Here is a 19647-nt window from a genome sequence, read left to right as displayed (position 1 = left end):
TTTGCAGGTTTTCTGTTGTTTCTGTTGCTGTCGAAGTTCGACTTTTAATTCATGGAGATCTGATAAGATACAAGGAGTTATTTCAATCTTCTAATATCTGTTGAGGTTTACTTCGTGACTGAGTAAATGGTCAGTTTTGGAGACGGTTATATTCTTTCATGTTTGTACTACAGATGTATCTGTTAGGTGCATTTTGTTCATAACATGTGTTAGTTGCTTTATTTCTCTCTTTAGTTTGTTGTGGTGTCCTGTCCATTGTTGAGAGTTGGGTATTGAGGTCCCCCACTATTAACACATAGGCTTTGATGTATGATTTAAGCTATAGTAATGTTTCTTTTCCCAATGTGGGTGCCCTTGCATTTGATGCATGGATATTCAGAACTGTGGTATCATCTTGGTGGATTTTTCCTGTGATTAGTATCAAGTGTCCTTCACCATTTTTATTTCTTTTTCCTGTTTGATTATATTTTCCTATATTTCTTTATATTTACTCACTTCCTATTTAAAAGCCTTTATCTAACTAATTGTATTTTCCTGTATTTCCTTATGGGATTTATTCATTTCCCCCTTTTAAGGCCTCTACCATCCTCATAAGTTTAGATTTACAGTCATTTTCTTGTGCATAGGTGTGTTAGGTCATACAAGGCTTGCTATAGTAGGAGATCTGGGTTCTTGTGGTGCCTTATTGCCCTGGCTTTTGTCAATTGTGTTTTCATGTTGGCCTTTAGCCATTTGATTGTTCCTGGCGTTGGCTGACTTGGTAGTCCCTGATAACAACAGGCCTCTGGGACTACAGGTTGAGTTCGTAGTCCTTGATGACAGCAGGCCTCTGAGATTGCACATAGAACAGGGATTACAGGGAGTGTGGATTGGAAGATGGATTGCCGAGGGGACAGGGTATGTGTGATTCTTAGTTTAATCAAATACTCTAGTGAAGAGTAAATATATTATATAAAAAGCTAACATATAATATAACTTTATTGAACACATTTTCCTAACATTAAATATAATTTGAAATTTGATGAGAGAACTCAGAAATATTTGTGGTAAGAAAGTGGGTTGGTTGCCTGTTAGTGGGACTGAAGTGGAGGAAAATGGACCACTGCAGACATCAATCCTTTACATTATTTTGTACTCTGAGCATTCCCTCCTGCCCTGTAACTTCCAATTCAGACTCTTTTAGCCTATATCAAGTCTTGACAGGTCATGATACTTAAGGTTAACCAAACATCAAAGCTTTTGCTTTGGGACATGAACAATAACATGGTTTGTCAGACTTCTGTGAGAATTATCTTGCTTTAGATTTAGGTGCTTTGCTTCCAAATAGAGTTAGTAACATAAAAATAACCAAAGTTCTTATCCTTGAGCCACTTTCTTGACAGGAGACTTGTCTCTTTTCTTGACAAGACTTACTTTTTTTGAGAGAACAGGTATAGAGTGAGGGTGTTGTATTGGTTTATAAGTTACTGTCCAGTGGACTTAGGCTTTGTGCACTCTGAGTGTGTGTTTTCAAGTTACAAAATTTTAGCTATGTATACATAGCCTATGTAACAGGAAATGAAATTTTCTCGAGCTTCAGCTTAGCGCTAGTAGAGTGTACATTGTTGACTCTATACTACCTATTCCTGGTAACACGCTAATAGTCACCACACCTAGAACAGAGAGGAGTCATATTTCAAGCTATTTCTGAACCTCATGTGGTGACACACACCTGCAATCCCAAAATGGAGGAAACCGAAATAAGTAAATCATGAATTTGGAGCCATTCTAGGGTAAAGAGTAAGGCGCTGCCCTAAAAATTAAAGAGTAATAGCAAGAAAATGTTATTTATTCACTGAAAGTTTCCAAATTCTAAATTTAACTTATATTAGTTTTGAGGTATCATAACAGTATAAACAAGTACATATTAGTGAGATTGAAAGAAAGGCATAGTAGGTAATAATATAGGTAGTAGCAGGAAAGAAGTACATAGTATGTAATAATAACCCAGAGTGGAACTCGGGAAGGAATATGGGGAGGAACAGGTAAAACTATGATGTCTTTAAGGAGCCCTATGGAAACCTAAAACAATAGAACCTTCCTAAGCTATAGACAGAATTGAATGTGATCTAAATGGAATCCCTGAGTAATAAGGGTAGACGGAGTGCCAAGTGAACATCTCTCATCATCAAATGAAGCCTCCAGTTCTGAAATGAGTTATTTCTATTGAGTTCTTGGTTAAAGGTGCGTCATTGGTGTCCCCAGCAATTCAGGCTATTGCCAAGCCATTGGTTTCTCTCCACAAACAGACGGTAAGGCCCTGTTGCTGAAGACAAAACCTCTATGATTTATTGGACAGGGAGACGTTAAGCTGGTGTCTACCTAGAGCCTCCACCCTTGCAGCTTGTTGTACAAGAAGGTACTCTTAATGCTACCATAGGACAAAGCTACAAACCCATTCTCTACAGTGGAGACCTGCCTGCAAGATTGGGTGATAAAATAATGGAGCAAAGCCTGTGGTACTAACCAACCAATATCTTATTGGATTTAATTTCCATGCCACGAAATGGAGATCATACCAAATATCTCTTGGGTAGCCATGAACCTGAGACCAGATAGGGCAGGGACCTAGAGAAAAGCCAAACACTATAGTTTTTCTAAAGTAGCATAGCAATTAAATGACTCCTAATAAAAGTCTCCGAACACTCGCCCAGCCATCATCAGAGAAGCTTCCTCCTGTAGTAGATGGGAACAAATACAGAGCCCCCTCAGCTGGACAGTGTGCTGAGAGTGCTAGATCTTGGAGCACTCCATCTAAAATGGGATATCTTTATCAAAGAATTTCCCTCAGAGGTCAGTGAACCTCGAAGGTGAGGAGAAGGAAAGAGTGTGAGAGCCACAGGGAGTGGAGGACACTAAGGATATAAGACCTAGATACATCAGAGCTGATGCACACATGAACTCGGAGGGACTGTGCAGCATGCACATAGCTTGTACGGTTCTGACTCCATTGGGGTTGCAGTGATGAAAGGGGACATGGAGATATACTAGCTCATCCCTAACCCTAGAAAATATCTCCATATGATCACCACTCGCAAAAGAAAAATTAGTCTTCTTCAATGGGATCTCACTGGGTATTCAAAAGACTCTTAAAAGCAGGACCCATGACGAATAGTAGATGGTCAACACAAATTGAACTCAATGCCATTTTTGAAGGTTCTTTGTTTCATAATGCTTTGAAAGGGCTTTATCATCATCATCTTCTTATTCTTCATCATCATCACCATTATCATCATCATCATCATCATCATCATCATCATCATCATCATCATCATCACTACTACTTACCTTACAGGTCATTGGGATATATATTATGGTTTCCAATTTGTGTTTTCATGGAGTTCCTGGGTGTGTGGACATGTGTATCTCTTGGTTTATATGTGTTTCTTGTGATTTCTCTTTGGCATTTTTCCCTTTTGATTGTTTGTATTTTCCTGTTGAATTTTGTTTGTTTTTGTTTTATTTAATTTTGTTATTGTTTTCAGATGCCTGCTTGTTTTCTAAGGAGAAAGATCAAAAGGTTGGGAGTTTGAATGAGAGGAGAAGTTGGGAGGGTCTGGGGGGAGATGGGGAGAAGGGAAACCATATTCACAATATTTTGTATGAAAAATCAATTTTCAATAAAAGAAAAATAATGCTATATATAAAAAAGAAGTTAACAAAAAAATCATTGCCCAACCCTGATATGGCACGAATAAAGACAAAAAGAAAAGAGTCTGATGCTCTTCTCAAGATTTTTTTCTCATAAATTCATTGTCTGTTAGCAAGCTTTCTGTCCTCTTAAGAATGGTTGAAAACATTTAGTTTCTGAAAAAAATATGGATTTAAAAACACAATTAAATATATCTGTTTAAAGACAAAAGACCCTCAACACATACTTTTCCAAGCAGGAGCACACACTGTAGTACTCAAGGCTGAAAGGCATGGCTCTCATTCTTTGTGCTGACATCACTACAACCTTAAGTAGGGGGAGAGCTTCTATTGGGATTCTTCCCGTTCTTGCCAATGTGCTGATATAGAAACACAATTGTGCTTCAGAGATAAACATATGGTTTGGGGGTAGAAATTCCTGTCCAGTGATTTTCATCATTCCGCAGAGTAAAAGAAGATTTATCTAGAATTCAGGAGCATGTGAAGAATATGACTATCAATATAACAGGCTCACTTCCAAAGAAAAATAGTTCCTTTCAAAATGTCCTAGGCAGTTAGAACATATCAATAGGATATTGTTAGGAAAATATTGTAAATCCTACCTTAACGTTATTAAGTTACAGGGGGAAATCAAATAATGGTGTGATCTTATTTTTTTGGAACAGTGTAATAGTATAAGATTTAGGCCAATTTCCTGCCTTACCAAAATATGGTAGATAAATTTGACATTTTATTTTTTAAGCCTAGTTTCATATTTGTGGATATTCTATGATCTGCTTTCCTGTCTTAAGGCAAGACATTACCTAAATATTTCCATTTTCTTCAAGGGTTTAGAAGGGCTCGTCTTTATTTCTGTAGCCATGGTTCTTCTGTACACTGTTCATGCAATATGATGTATCAGAAAGTGATTACTCTAAGCCACTCTCCACCCTTGATTGGCAGGAAGATAGTTTTTCCTGGTGGGGAAAAACAAGTTTAAGCTGCATCACTGCTGTTCCCTTGCAACTTGCAAAACACACGGAATCTTTTGCAGGGAAGAAATGTTAGAGACGTGCTCTCTTTTCAACATTTGCTCAAGAACTACTAGAAGGAGGAAGAGGAGGAAGAACAGAAGAGTGGGGAGACAGGGAGAGAGAGAGAGGGAGGAATGGAGAGAGGGAAGGAGGAAGGGTTGGAGGGGGAGGAAAAGAGGGAGGGAGGAAGAGAGAGAGGAAGAGAGAGAAGTTTTAAAATGAAAAATCTGAATAGTTTGTCGGTCCAGTTGAGTGCCCTGTGCCTTAGAGATGAGCAGCTACTGCTGTGTATCTTGGTGGTTGCATTAAGATTTGTCTTTTATAAATTTACTCTGACATGCGAGGACAGGATGCACTTCTCGCTGTGGGGAATCTCGCTGCCTCTTTACTTAACACCCCCTAGCTCCTCTCTTTCATTTTCAAAATCTCTTTTTTCATATCAGAAGTCTCACTGAGTGAGTAGATTTGGTCTCCTGCTCTGCTGTTACAGTCGTTTCCTTTGTTCAGGATGAAAAGTATTCAGCGATCAATCCTGAGAGAAGCAATGGACAGAGGGTGGGGGAGGTTCGGTACTGCCAAAGAGAAACAGGGTAGTGTTTTTCAAGTGTCCAAATCTTTGCTCCCCAGCCTACATCTTCCCAAAATACCACTGACAAATAGCACGGCGAAGGTAGATATTTGTGGCTTTGGGAGGACAAGAAAAATAACTTTGTGCAGCTCAGTATGATATTGAATGTGATATGACTTGGCAGATGCTTGATCCAGCCTGGGTCTAAGAAAATAATCCTTGCTAAAGAATGCATTGGACTAGTGCACGGTTACCAATAGCTGTGTTTGGTTTGCAGGTACAATTCTGGTGGACAACATGTTGATTAAGGGGACTGCCGGAGGACCAGACCCCACCATAGAGCTCTCTTTAAAGGACAACGTGGACTACTGGGTGTTACTGGACCCCGTTAAGCAGATGCTTTTCCTCAACAGTACCGGAAGAGTTCTGGATAGAGACGTCAGTAGCTTTGTTTTTCTCTGACCTTGTGCTGTGGCTTTAGTATAATTTAAATGTCTGTATGGATATCTCTATGATATTAAAATTTACCGGCACAATTGGGTTTTATGTACTAAACATAGCAACAGAAGAAAATATATCTCTTGGAATAAGACTGATAAAGGAAGGAGGCATCTGTGTCTGAGGGAATCAATTTGATGCTCTGAAATTCTGTCCCAGTGCTGGGCAAGTAAATAGACTACAAAGAATAAAGAAGTGATGTCTTTGAGCGAATAGGACCATCGCGCAGAAGCCCATTATTTTCCCACAATTAAAACTGAAGGTGCTATTTGGGTTTTGGCTGTGGGGTGGGTAGAGGCTGGTGTGAACCCTCTCATTTAGCTGCTAGCATGTTAGAATTGGAAGGAGGGAGACTGATCATGATGCTTATGAGGCTGATAAAAAGCAAAGGAGCCAGACTCCCTGACAACATCCTTGTCCAATCATCGTGTGACAGATCCATTTCCTACAGAACAGTTAAGTCACCAAAGCTGTCCAGTGTATCATTTCTGAAAAGGCTGACAAAGTATTGAAAAGACCCATGTCCCACCTCAACCACACACATCCCCATCTTTCTTGGGGACTAAGAAGGGAGGGGTGTGCAAAGCAGTGTTCCCACCTCAGAGCACAGTACCAAGCCTTCTGGGCTGTAAAATGAAAGCAGGGTTAATGGGTATTGCTTTGTAGCTTCATGACCCACCTCCCATTAGGATACTGAGTGTATGACTCCTTCATCCTGCATGGATCCCACGGGCAGTCTGTAACAGCTCTGCTTGTCTTTCACTCAGTTCACTATTTGCTTTATGATATTTGGCTCTTAGGCACTTGGGAATTAACCCCTTTCCTGCAGCACTGATTTTAGGGCTGTGTGTATATATGTATCACAGTGAAAGTCTCTCTTCTCCTCCTCCTCCTCCTCCTCCTCCTCCTCCTCCTCCTCCTCCTCCTTCTTCTCCTTCTCCTTCTCCTTCTCCTTCTCCTTCTTCCTCCTTCAACTCCTCCTCCTTCTACTCCTCCTTCTACTCCTCCTCTTCCTCCTCTTCTTCTTCTTTCTTTTATTTACTTCACTTCCTGACTGCTGTACCCCCTCTCGGTCCTCCTTCCCTTATCCCCTCCTCTCCTGTCCATCCCCTTCTCCTCTGAGAAAGTGAAGCCTCCCACCTCGCTACCCTCCCACCCTAGCACATCAACTTTCTTTAGGGTTAGGCACTTCACCCACTGAGGCCAGCTGAGATGGCCAAGTTAGGAGAGCAGATTCCACTGACAGGCAACAACTTTAGAGAAATCCTCCTCCAGTTGTTCAGGACCCAGATGAATGCCACAACTGCACATCAGCTACATACGTGTGGAAAGGCAGTCCTAGGTCAAGCCTGTGTATGCTCTTTGGTTGGTTGTTCAGTCTCTGAGAGCCCCCAAAGCTCCAGGTTGGTTGACTCTTGATCAATTAAAAAAAAAGTGGGTACAGAGCTAAACAGAATTCTCAATGAGGGAATCTTGAACTGTGGAGAAACACTTAAACAAGCGATTATTAAGACATTAGTCATCAAGGAAAGGCAAAATCGTGATTTTGAGATTTTGTCTTCTACCTATCAGAATGGCCCACGCACGACCTCGCCAGCAAGAAAACACGCGGGGACATACGAATCCTTGCTGCAGCCAAAACTTTTATTAAATCTTAAGGAGAGCCCTGCGCGCCCGCATGGCGCAGCTTATATACACCCTAGCGCGGCGCATCCACACCTGATTGGTCGCTTACCCATGATCTCATTAGGCACGCCCCGGAGTGGGCAAAGACCTGGCATGAAGGCACTCTTGCACATGCGCACACAGTTAACTTCCTGAAAGGAAGTCGGCTGGCGCAGTGGAGGCCAGCGCCATCTTGTAATGGCGAAAGCTATCCTGGCTTTCCACGTGGGGCGCAGTGGGAGCCAGCGCAATCTTGTGGTGGCAAATGTTATTGCGGCCCTCTACAGCGAAGATCAAAAACTCAAGTGATAGCACATGCTGGTGAGGATGTGGGGCAAGGGCAACACTCCTCCTTTGCTGGTGGGAGTGCAAACTTGTACAACCACTTTGGAAATCAATTTGGAGTTTTCTCAGAAAACTTGGAATAGTTCTACCTCAAGACCCAGATGTACTTACTCCTGGGCATATACCCAAAAGATGCCCCACTATGCCACAAGGACATTGACTCACCTATGTTCATTATAGCTTTATTCATAATAGCCAGAAACTAGAAACAACCCAGATGTCCCTCATCTGAAGAATGGATAAAGAAAATGCGGGACTTCTCCTCAATGGAAAATTATTAAGCTATTAAAAACAAAGACATCATGAATTTTACAGTGAAAGTCTTTCTATCTACAGTCTTACCACACAGCCACTCGTGTGCAGTCATCCACAAATCACTCCTGCTAGGAACTTAGTGAAATAAATCAGGGCTCCTATTCTACTCTTAGCTATATACTGATATGCATCCCTATGGAATTTTCAAACATCTTTAATATGATCTCTCTCTCTCTCTCTCTCTCTCTCTCTCTCTCTCTCTCTCCCTTCCTCCCTCCTTCTCCCTCTCCTTCCTCTCCCTCTCCCTCTCCCTCTCCCTCTCCCCTTGCTCATCCCTATTAAACTCCTTTCCCATTGTCTTCCTTTCTGCCCTCATAGTCCCTGCTTCCTACTATATACCCACTCCCAGAGCATCTTCTTCTCTCTCTTCAAGGTTCCCTTTCTACTTTCCTGGCTTCTGAGATAACTTCATATCACAGATTCACATCTAAGGATTCAGAACTACAATCCATGTGTAAGAGAAGACATGTAACCTTCATCTTTCCTGGTCTAGTTTACACTTTACTATTTAATATTTTCCACTTTCATCCATTTACCTGCAAATTTCGTGTTTTTAAATTATTTTACATTTAATACGATTTGATTGTGTATATGTGCCACAGTTTCATTATCTGTTCATCAGTCAAGGGCATCTAGATTTTAATTTTCCGGTCACTATGAATTGAATAGTTTGTCTGTACTAAGATGTTGAGTCCTTTATAAACAATGTGAAGAATGGGCCATACCGTAAACCTATCTTTAGGTTATTAAGAATCACCACACTGATTTCTGTATTAGTGGGAGGAGTATGAAATTCCACCGTCAGTTAATAAAGATCTTCTTTCCCTGTACTCTCACAAGCATTTATTATCAGTTCTTTTGTTGTTTGGAGACAGTTTGAGTATTATAACATGAAATAATAATTGTGTACACTTTTCTAATTGTTAAAAATATCAGAATATCTTTCAGATATTCCTCAATAATTTTTATTTCCTCTTTTTGGCATTGTCTGTTGAGATCCATAGCACATTTTTTTTTGTTTTATTCTTTTTTTTTTTAACTTGAGTATTTCTTATATACATTTCGAGTGTTATTCCCTTTCCCGGTATCCAGGCAAAAATCCCCCTCCCCCCTCCCATTCCTTATGGGTGTTCCCCTCCCAACCCTCCCCCCATTGCTGCCCTCCCCCCACCAGTCTAGTTCACTGGGGGTTCAGTCTTAGCAGGACCCAGGGCTTCCCCTTCCACTGGTGCTCTTACTAGGATATTCATTGATACCTATGAGGTCAGAGTCCAGGGTCAGTCCAAGTATACTCTTTAGGTAGTGGCTTAGTCCCTGGAATCTCTGGTTGCTTGGCATTGTTGTACATATGGGGTCTCGAGCCCGTTCAAGCTCTTCCAGTTCTTTCTCTGATTCCTTCAACGGGGGTCCTATTCTCAGTTCAGTGGTTTGCTGCTGGCATTCGCCTCTGTATTTGCTGTATTCTGGCTGTGTCTCTCAGGAGCGATCTACATCCGGCTCCTGTCGGTCTGCACTTCTTTGCTTCATCCATCTTATCTAATTGGGTGGCTGTATATGTATGGGCCACATGTGGGGCAGGCTCTGAATGGGTGTTCCTTCAGTCTCTGTTTTAATCTTTGCCTCTCTCTTCCCTGCCAAGGGTATTCTTGTTCCACTTTTAAAGAAGGAGTGAAGCATTCACATTTTGATCATCCGTCTTGAGTTTCATTTGTTCTAGGCATCTAGGGTAATTCAAGCATTTGGGCTAATAGCCACTTATCAATGAGTGCATACCATGTATGTCTTTCTGTGATTGGGTTAGCTCACTCAGGATGATATTTTCCAGTTCCAACCATTTGCCTAGGAATTTCATAAACTCGTTGTTTTTGATAGCTGAGTAATATTCCATTGTGTAGATGTACCACATTTTCTGTAACCATTCCTCTGTTGAAGGGCATCTGGGTTCTTTCCAGCTTCTGGCTATTATAAATAAGGCTGCAATGAGCATAGTGGAGCACGTGTCTTTTTTATATGTTGGGTCATCTTTTGGGTATATGCCCAAGAGAGGTATAGCTGGATCCTCAGGCAGTTCAATGTCCAATTTTCTGAGGATCCTCCAGACTGATTTCCAGAATGGTTGTACCAGTATGCAATCCCACCAACAATGGAGGAGTGTTCCTCTTTCTCCACATCCTCGCCAGAATCTGCTGTCCCCTGAGTTTTTGACCTTAGTCATTCTCACTGGTGTGAGGTGAAATCTCAGGGTTGTTTTGATTTGCATTTCCCTTATAACTAAAGATGTTGAACATTTCTTAAGGTGTTTCTCAGCCATTCGGCATTCCTCAGCTGTGAATTCTTTGTTTAGCTCTGAACCCCATTTTTAATAGGGTTATTTGTTTCCCTGCAGTCTAACTTCTTGAGTTCTTTGTATATTTTGGATATAAGGCCTCTATCTGTTGTAGGATTGGTAAAGATCTTTTCCCAATCTGTTGGTTGCCGTTTTGTCCTAACCACAGTGTCCTTTACCTTACAGAAGCTTTGCAGTTTTATGAGATCCCATTTGTCGATTCTTGATCTTAGAGCGTAAGCCATTGGTGTTTTGTTTAGGAAATTTTTTCCAGTGCCCATGTGTTCCAGATGCTTCCCTAGTTTTTCTTCTATTAGTTTGAGTGTGTCTGGTTTGATGTGGAGGTCCTTGATCCACTTGGACTTAAGCTTTGTACAGGGTGATAAGCATGGATCGATCTGCATTCTTCTACATGTTGACCTCCAGTTGAACCAGCACCATTTGCTGAAAATGCTATCTTTTTTCCATTGGATGGTTTTGGCTCCTTTGTCAAAAATCAAGTGACCATAGGTGTGTGGGTTCATTTCTGGGTCTTCAATTCTATTCCATTGGTCTATCTGTCTGTCTCTGTACCAATACCATGCAGTTTTTATCACTATTGCTCTGTAATACTGCTTGAGTTCAGGGATAGTGATTCCCCCTGAAGTCCTTTTATTGTTGAGGATAGCTTTAGCTATCCTGGGTTTTTTGTTATTCCAGATGAATTTGCAAATTGTTCTGTCTAACTCTTTGAAGAATTGGATTGGTATTTTGATGGGGATTGCATTGAATCTGTAGATTGCTTTTGGTAAAATGGCCGTTTTTACTATATTAATCCTGCCAATCCATGAGCATGGGAGATCTTTCCATCTTCTGAGGTCTTCTTCAATTTCCTTCTTCAGTGTCTTAAAGTTCTTATTGTACAGATCTTTTACTTGCTTTGTTAAAGTCACACCGAGGTACTTTATATTATTTGGGTCTATTATGAAGGGTGTCGTTTCCCTAATTTCTTTCTCGGCTTGTTTCTCTTTTGTGTAGAGGAAGGCTACTGATTTATTTGAGTTAATTTTATACCCAGCCACTTTGCTGAAGTTGTTTATCAGCTTTAGTAGTTCTCTGGTGGAACTTGTGGGATCACTTAAATATACTATCATATCATCTGCAAATAGTGATATTTTGAATTCTTCTTTTCCGATCTGTATCCCCTTGACCTCCTTTTGTTGTCTGATTGCTCTGGCTAGAACTTCAAGAACTATATTGAATAAGTAGGGAGAGAGTGGGCAGCCTTGTCTAGTCCCTGATTTTAGTGGGATTGCTTCAAGTTTCTCTCCATTTAGTTTAATGTTACCAACTGGTTTGCTGTATATGGCTTTTACTATGTTCAGGTATGGGCCTTGAATTCCTATTCTTTCCAGGACTTTTATCATGAAGGGGTGTTGAATTTTGTCCAATGCTTTCTCAGCATCTAATGAAATGATCATATGGTTTTGTTCTTTCAGTTTGTTTATATAATGGATCACGTTGATGGTTTTCCGTATATTAAACCATCCCTGCATACCTGGGATGAAGCCTACTTGGTCATGGTGGATGATTGTTTTGATGTGCTCTTGGATTCGGTTTGCCAGAATTTTGTTGAGTACTTTTGCGTCGATATTCATAAGGGAAATTGGTCTGAAGTTCTCTTTCTTTGTTGAGTCTTTGTGTGGTTTAGGTATAAGAGTAATTGTGGCTTTGTAGAAGGTATTCCGTAGTGATCCATCTGTTTCAATTTTGTGGAATAGTTTGGATAATATTGGTATGAGGTCTTCTATGAAGGTTTGATAGAATTCTGCACTAAACCCATCTGGAACTGGGCTCTTTTTGGTTGGGAGACCTTTAATGATTGCTTCTATTTCCTTAGGAGTTATGGGGTTGTTTAACTGGTTTATCTATTCCTGATTTAACTTCGGTACCTGGTATCTGTCTAGGAAATTGTCCATTTCCTGAAGATTTTCAAGTTTTGTTGAATATAGGTTTTTATAGTAAGATCTGATGATTTTTTGAATTTCCCCTGAATCTGTTGTTATGTCTCCCTTTTCATTTCTGATTTTGTTAATTTGGACGCACTCTCTGTGTCCTCTCATTAGTCTGGCTAAGGGTTTATCTATCTTGATGATTTTCTCAAAGAACCAACTTTTGGTTCTGTTGATTCTTTCTATGGTCCTTTTTGTTTCTACTTGGTTGATTTCAGCTCTGAGTTTGATTATTTCCTGCCTTCTACTCCTCCTGGGTATATTTGCTTCTTTTTGTTCTAGAGCTTTTAGGTGTGCTGTCAAGCTGCTGACATATGCTCTTTCCTGTTTCTTTCTGCAGGCACTCAGCGCTATGAGTTTTCCTCTTAGCACAGCTTTCATTGTGTCCCATAAGTTTGGGTATGTTGTACCTTCATTTTCATTAAATTCTAAAAAGTTTTTAATTTCTTTCTTTTTTTTTTAATAACTTGAGTATTTCTTATATACATTTCGAGTGTTATTCCCTTTCCCGGTTTCCGGGCAAACATCCCCCTCCCCCCTCCCCTTCCTTATGGGTGTTCCCCTCCCAACCCTCCCCCCATTGCCGCCCTCCCCCCACCAGTCTAGTTCACTGGGGGTTCAGTCTTAGCAGGACCAAGGGCTTCCCCTTCCACTGGTGCTCTTACTAGGATATTCATTGCTACCTATGGGGTCAGAGTCCAGGGTCAGTCCATGTATAGTCTTTAGGTAGTGGCTTAGTCCCTGGAAGCTCTGGTTGCTTGGCATTGTTGTAATTTTGGGGTCTCGAGCCCCTTCAAGCTCTTCCAGTTCTTTCTCTGATTCCTTCAATAGGGGACCTATTCTCAGTTCAGTGGTTTGCTGCTGGCATTCGCCTCTGTATTTGCTGTATTCTGGCTGTGTCTCTCAGGAGCGATCTACATCCGGCTCCTGTCGGTCTGCACTTCTTTGCTTCATCCATCTTGTCTAATTGGGTGGCTGTATATGTATGGGCCACCTGTGGGGCAGGCTCTGAATGGGTGTTCCTTAAGTCTCTGTTTTAATCTTTGCCTCTCCCTTCCCTGCCAAGGGTATTCTTTTTCCTCATTTAAAGAAGGAGTGAAGCATTCACATTTTGATCATCCGTCTTGAGTTTCGTTTGTTCTAGGGATCTAGGGTAATTCAAGCATTTGGGCTAATAGCCACTTATCAATGAGTGCATACCATGTATGTCTTTCTGTGATTGGGTTAGCTCACTCAGGATGATATTTTCCAGTTCCAACCATTTGCCTAGGAATTTCATAAACTCGTTGTTTTTGATAGCTGAGTAATATTCCATTGTGTAGATGTACCACATTTTCTGTATCCATTCCTCTGTTGAAGGGCTTCTGGGTTCTTTCCATTTTCTGGCTATTATAAATAAGGCTGCGATGAACATAGTGGAGCACGTGTCTCTTTTATATGTTGAGGCATCTTTTGGGTATATGCCCAAGAGAGGTATAGCTGGATCCTCAGGCAGTTCAATGTCCAATTTTCTGAGGATCCTCCAGACTGATTTCCAGAATGGTTGTACCAGTATGCAATCCCACCAACAATGGAGGAGTGTTCCTCTTTCTCCACATCCTCGCCAGCATCTGCTGTCACCTGAGTTTTTGATCTTAGCCAATCGCACTGGTGTGAGGTGAAATCTCAGGGTTGTTTTGATTTGCATTTCCCTTATGACTAAAGATGTTGAACATTTCTTTAGGTGTTTCTCAGCCATTCGGCATTCCTCAGCTGTGAATTCTTTGTTTAGCTCTGAACCCCATTTTTTAATAGGGTTATTTGTTTCCCTGCGGTCTAACTTCTTGAGTTCTTTGTATATTTTGGATATAAGGCCTCTATCTGTTGTAGGATTGGTAAAGATCTTTTCCCAATCTGTTGGTTGCCGTTTTGTCCTAACGACAGTGTCCTTTGCCTTACAGAAGCTTTGCAGTTTTATGAGATCCCATTTGTCGATTCTTGATCTTAGAGCATAAGCGATTGGTGTTTTGTTCAGGAAATTTTTTCCAGTGCCCATGTGTTCCAGATGCTTCCCTAGTTTTTCTTCTATTAGTTTGAGTGTGTCTGGTTTGATGTGGAGGTCCTTGATCCACTTGGACTTAAGCTTTGTACAGGGTGATAAGCATGGATCGATCTGCATTCTTCTACATGTTGACCTCCAGTTGAACCAGCACCATTTGCTGAAAATGCTATCTTTTTTCCATTGGATGGTTTTGGCTCCTTTGTCAAAAATCAAGTGACCATAGGTGTGTGGGTTCATTTCTGGGTCTTCAATTCTATTCCATTGGTCTATCTGTCTGTCTCTGTACCAATACCATGCAGTTTTTATCACTATTGCTCTGTAATACTGCTTGAGTTCAGGGATAGTGATTCCCCCTGAGGTCCTTTTATTGTTGAGGATAGCTTTAGCTATCCTGGGTTTTTTGTTATTCCAGATGAATTTGCAAATTGTTCTGTCTAACTCTTTGAAGAATTGGATTGGTATTTTGATGGGGATTGCATTGAATCTGTAGATTGCTTTTGGTAAAATGGCCATTTTTACTATATTAATCCTGCCAATCCATGAGCATGGGAGATCTTTCCATCTTCTGAGGTCTTCTTCAATTTCTTTCCTCAGTGTCTTGAAGTTCTTATTGTACAGATCTTTTACTTGCTTGGTTAAAGTCACACCGAGGTACTTTATATTATTTGGGTCTATTATGAAGGGTGTCGTTTCCCTAATTTCTTTCTCGGCTTGTTTCTCTTTTGTATAGAGGAAGGCAACTGATTTATTTGAGTTAATTTTATACCCAGCCACTTTGCTGAAGTTGTTTATCAGCTTAGTAGTTCCCTGCTGGAACTTTTGGGATCACTTAAATATACTATCATGTCATCTGCAAATAGTGATATTTTGACCTCTTCTTTTCCGATCTGTATCCCTTTGATCTCCTTTTGTTGTCTGATTGCTCTGGCTAGAACTTCAAGAACTATATTGAATAAGTAGGGAGAGAGTGGGCAGCCTTGTCTAGTCCCTGATTTTAGTGGGATTGCTTCAAGTTTCTCTCCATTTAGTTTAATGTTACCAACTGGTTTGCTGTATATGGCTTTTACTATGTTTAGGTATGGGCCTTGAATTCCTATTCTTTCCAGGACTTTTATCATGAAGGGGTGTTGAATTTTGTCAAATGCTTTCTCAGCGTCTAATGAAATGATCATGTGGTTCTGTTCTTTCAGTTTGTTTATATAATGGATCACGTTGATGGTTTTCCGTATATTAAACCATCCCTGCATGCCTGGGATGAAGCCTACTTGATCATGGTGGATGATTGTTTTGATGTGCTCTTGAATTCGGTTTGCCAGAATTTTATTGAGTATTTTTGCGTCGATATTCATAAGGGAAATTGGTCTGAAGTTCTCTTTCTTTGTTGTGTCTTTGTGTGGTTTAGGTATAAGAGTAATTGTGGCTTCGTAAAAGGAATTCGGTAGGGCTCCATCTGTTTCAATTTTGTGGAATAGTTTGGATAATATTGGTATGAGGTCTTCTATGAAGGTTTGATAGAATTCTGCACTAAACCCGTCTGGACCTGGGCTCTTTTTGGTTGGGAGACCTTTAATGACTGCTTCTATTTCCTTAGGAGTTATCGGGTTGTTTAACTGGTTTATCTGTTCCTGATTTAACTTCGATACCTGGTATCTGTCTAGGAAATTGTCCATTTCCTGAAGATTTTCAAATTTTGTTGAATATAGGTTTTTATAGTAAGATCTGATGATTTTTTGAATTTCCTCTGAATCTGTAGCTATGTCTCCCTTTTCATTTCTGATTTTGTTAATTTGGACGCACTCTCTGTGTCCTCTCGTTAGTCTGGCTAAGGGTTTATCTATCTTGTTGATTTTCTCAAAGAACCAACTTTTGGTTCTGTTGATTCTTTCTATGGTCCTTTTTGTTTCTACTTGGTTGATTTCAGCTCTGAGTTTGATTATTTCCTGCCTTCTACTCCTCCTGGGTGTATTTGCTTCTTTTTGTTCTAGAGCTTTTAGGTGTGCTGTCAAGCTGCTGACATATGCTCTTTCCTGTTTCTTTCTGCAGGCACTCAGCGCTATGAGTTTTCCTCTTAGCACAGCTTTCATTGTGTCCCATAAGTTTGAGTATGTTGTATCTTCATTTTCATTAAATTCTAAAAAGTTTTTAATTTCTTTCTTTATTTCTTCCTTGACCAAGTTATCATTGAGTAGAGCATTGTTCAATTTCCACGTATATGTGGGCATTCTTCCCTTATTGTTATTGAAGACCAGTTTTAGGCCGTGGTGGTCCGATAGCACGCATGGGATTATTTCTATCTTTCTGTACCTGTTGAGGCCCGTTTTTTGACCAATTATATGGTCAATTTTGGAGAAAGTACCATGAGGAGCTGAGAAGAAGGTATATCCTTTTGCTTTAGGATAGAATGTTCTATAAATATCCGTTACATCCATTTGGCTCATCACTTCTCTTAGTCTGTCGACATCACTGTTTAATTTCTGTTTCCATGATCTGTCCATTGATGAGAGTGGGGTATTGAAATCTCCCACTATTATTGTGTGAGGTGCAATGTGTGTTTTGAGCTTTAGTAAGGTTTCTTTTACGTATGTAGGTGCCCTTGTATTTGGGGCATAGATATTTAGGATTGAGAGTTCATCTTGGTGGATTTTTCCTTTGATGAATATGAAGTGTCCTTCCTTATCTTTTTTGATGACTTTTAGTTGGAAATTGATTTTATTTGATATTAGAATGGCTACTCCAGCTTGCTTCTTCTGACCATTTGCTTGGAAAGTTGTTTTCCAGCCTTTCACTCTGAGGTAGTGTCTGTCTTTGTCTCTGAGGTGTGTTTCCTGTAGGCAGCAGAATGCAGGGTCCTCGTTGCGTATCCAGTTTGTTAATCTATGTCTTTTTATTGGGGAGTTGAGGCCATTGATATTGAGAGATATTAAGGAATAGTGATTATTGTTTCCCTTTATATTCATATTTGGATGTGAGGTTATGTTTGTGTGCTTTCATTCTCTTTGTTTTGTTGCCAAGACGATTAGTTTCTTGCTTCTTCTAGGGTATAGCTTGCCTCCTTATGTTGGGCTTTACCATTCATTATCCTTTGTAGTGCTGGATTTGTAGAAAGATATTGTGTAAATTTGGTTTTGTCATGGAATATCTTGGTTTCTCCATCTACGTTAATTGAGAGTTTTGCTGGATACAGTAACCTGGGCTGGCATTTGTGTTCTCTTAGGGTCTGTATGACATCAGTCCAGGATCTTCTGGCCTTCATAGTTTCTGGCGAGAAGTCTGGTGTGATTCTGATAGGTCTCCCTTTATATGTTACTTGACCTTTTTCCCTTACTGCTTTTAATATTCTTTCTTTATTTTGTGCGTTTGGTGTTTTGACAATTATGTGATGGGAGGTGTTTCTTTTCTGGTCCAATCTATTTGGAGTTCTGTAGGCTTCTTGTATGTCTATGGGTATCTCTTTTTTTAGGTTAGGGAAGTTTTCTTCTATGATTTTGTTGAAGATATTTACTGGTCCTTTGAGCTGGGAGTCTTCACTCTCTTCTATACCTATTATCCTTAGGTTTGATCTTCTCATTGAGTCCTGGATTTCCTGTATGTTTTGGACCAGTAGCTTTTTCCGCTTTACATTATCTTTGACAGTTGAGTCAATGATTTCTATGGAATCTTCTGCTCCTGAGATTCTCTCTTCCATCTCTTGTATTCTGTTGGTGAAGCTTGTATCTAAAGCTCCTTGTCTCTTCTTTTGGTTTTCTATATCCTGGGTTGTTTACATGTGTTCTTTCTTGATTGCTTCTATTTCCATTTTTAATTCCTTCAACTGTTTGATTGTGTTTTCCTGGAATTCTTTCAGGGATTTTTGCGATTCCTCTCTGTAGGCTTCTACTTGTTTATTAATGTTTTCCTGTGTTTCCCTAAGTGTGTTCATGTCTTTTTGAATTCCTCCAGCATCATGATCAAATATGATTTTGAAACTAGATCTTGCTTTTCTGGTGTGTTTGGATATTCCATGTTTGTTTTGGTGGGAGAATTGGGCTCCGATGATGGCATGTAGTCTTGGTTTCTGTTGCTTGGGTTCCTGCACTTGCCTCTCGCCATCAGATTATCTCTAGTGTTACTTTGTTCTGCTATTTCTGACATTGGCTAGACTGTCCTATAAGCCTGTGTGTCAGGAGTGCTGTAGACCTGTTTTCCTCTCTTTCAGTCAGTTATGGGGACAGAGTGTTCTGCTTTTGGGCGTGTAGTTTTTCCTCTCTACAGGTCTTCAGCTGTTCCTGTGGGCCTGTGTCTTGAGTTCACCAGGCAGCTTTCTTGCAGCAGAAAATTTGGTCTTACCTGTGGTCCCGAGGCTCAGGTTCGCTCGTGGGGTGCAGCCCAGGGGCTCTCTGCAGCGGCAGCAACCAGGAAGACCTGTGCCGCCCCTTCCGGGAGCTTCAGTGCACCAGGGTTCCAGATGGTCTTTGTCTTTTTCCTCTGGCGTCCGAGATGTGTGTGCAGGGAGCAGTCTCTTCTGGTTTCCCAGGCTTGTCTGCCTCTCTGAAGGTTTAGCTCTCCCTCCCATGGGATTTGGGTGCAGAGAACTGTTTATCCGGTCTGTTTCTTTCAGGTTCCGGCGGTGTCTCAGGCAGGTGTCCTGCCGCTCCTGGGCCCTCCCCTACGGGAGCCCAGAGGCCTTATACAGTTTCCTCTTGGGCCAGTGATGTGGGCAGGGGTGAGCAGTGTTGGTGGTCTCTTCCGCTCTGCAGCCTCAGGAGTGCCCACCTGACCAGGCCGTTGGGTCTCTCTCTCACCGGGTCTGGGAGCAGAGAGCTCTTAATTTCTTTCTTTATTTCTTCCTTGACCAGGTTATCATTGAGTAGAGCATTGTTCAGTTTCCAAGTATATGTGGGCATTCTTCCTTGATTGTTATTGAAGACCAGTTTTAGGCCGTGGTGGTCCGATAGCACGCATGGGATTATTTCTATCTTTCTGTACCTGTTGAGGCCCGTTTTTTGACCAATTATATGGTCAATTTTGGAGAAAGTACCATGAGGAGCTGAGAAGAAGGTATATCCTTTTGCTTTAGGATAGAATGTTCTATAAATATCCGTTAAGTCCATTTGGCTCATGACTTCTCTTAGTCTGTCTACATCTCTGTTTAATTTCTGTTTCCATGATCTGTCCATTGATGAGAGTGGGGTGTTGAAATCTCCCACTATTATTGT

General features: G+C 40.8%; 1 protein-coding gene across 6 annotated transcripts in view; it reads left to right on the top strand.

Annotated features, from left to right (window-relative positions):
* The window catches only part of Pcdh15 (protocadherin related 15), a 1498824-nt gene that overhangs the window by 1004895 nt on the left and 474282 nt on the right, over positions 1–19647 (top strand). For all 6 annotated transcript variants that reach the window (XM_063279549.1, XM_063279551.1, XM_063279550.1 and 3 more), the window contains one exon: positions 5549–5709. In XM_063279549.1, the coding sequence (XP_063135619.1) occupies positions 5549–5709 (161 nt within the window). The remainder of the gene's footprint in view (positions 1–5548; positions 5710–19647) is intronic.

The sequence above is a fragment of the Rattus norvegicus genome, chromosome 20 (genome assembly GCF_036323735.1).
Source record: "Rattus norvegicus strain BN/NHsdMcwi chromosome 20, GRCr8, whole genome shotgun sequence".
NCBI lineage: Eukaryota > Metazoa > Chordata > Mammalia > Rodentia > Muridae > Rattus > Rattus norvegicus.
This window is presented reverse-complemented; position numbering and strand designations above follow the sequence as displayed.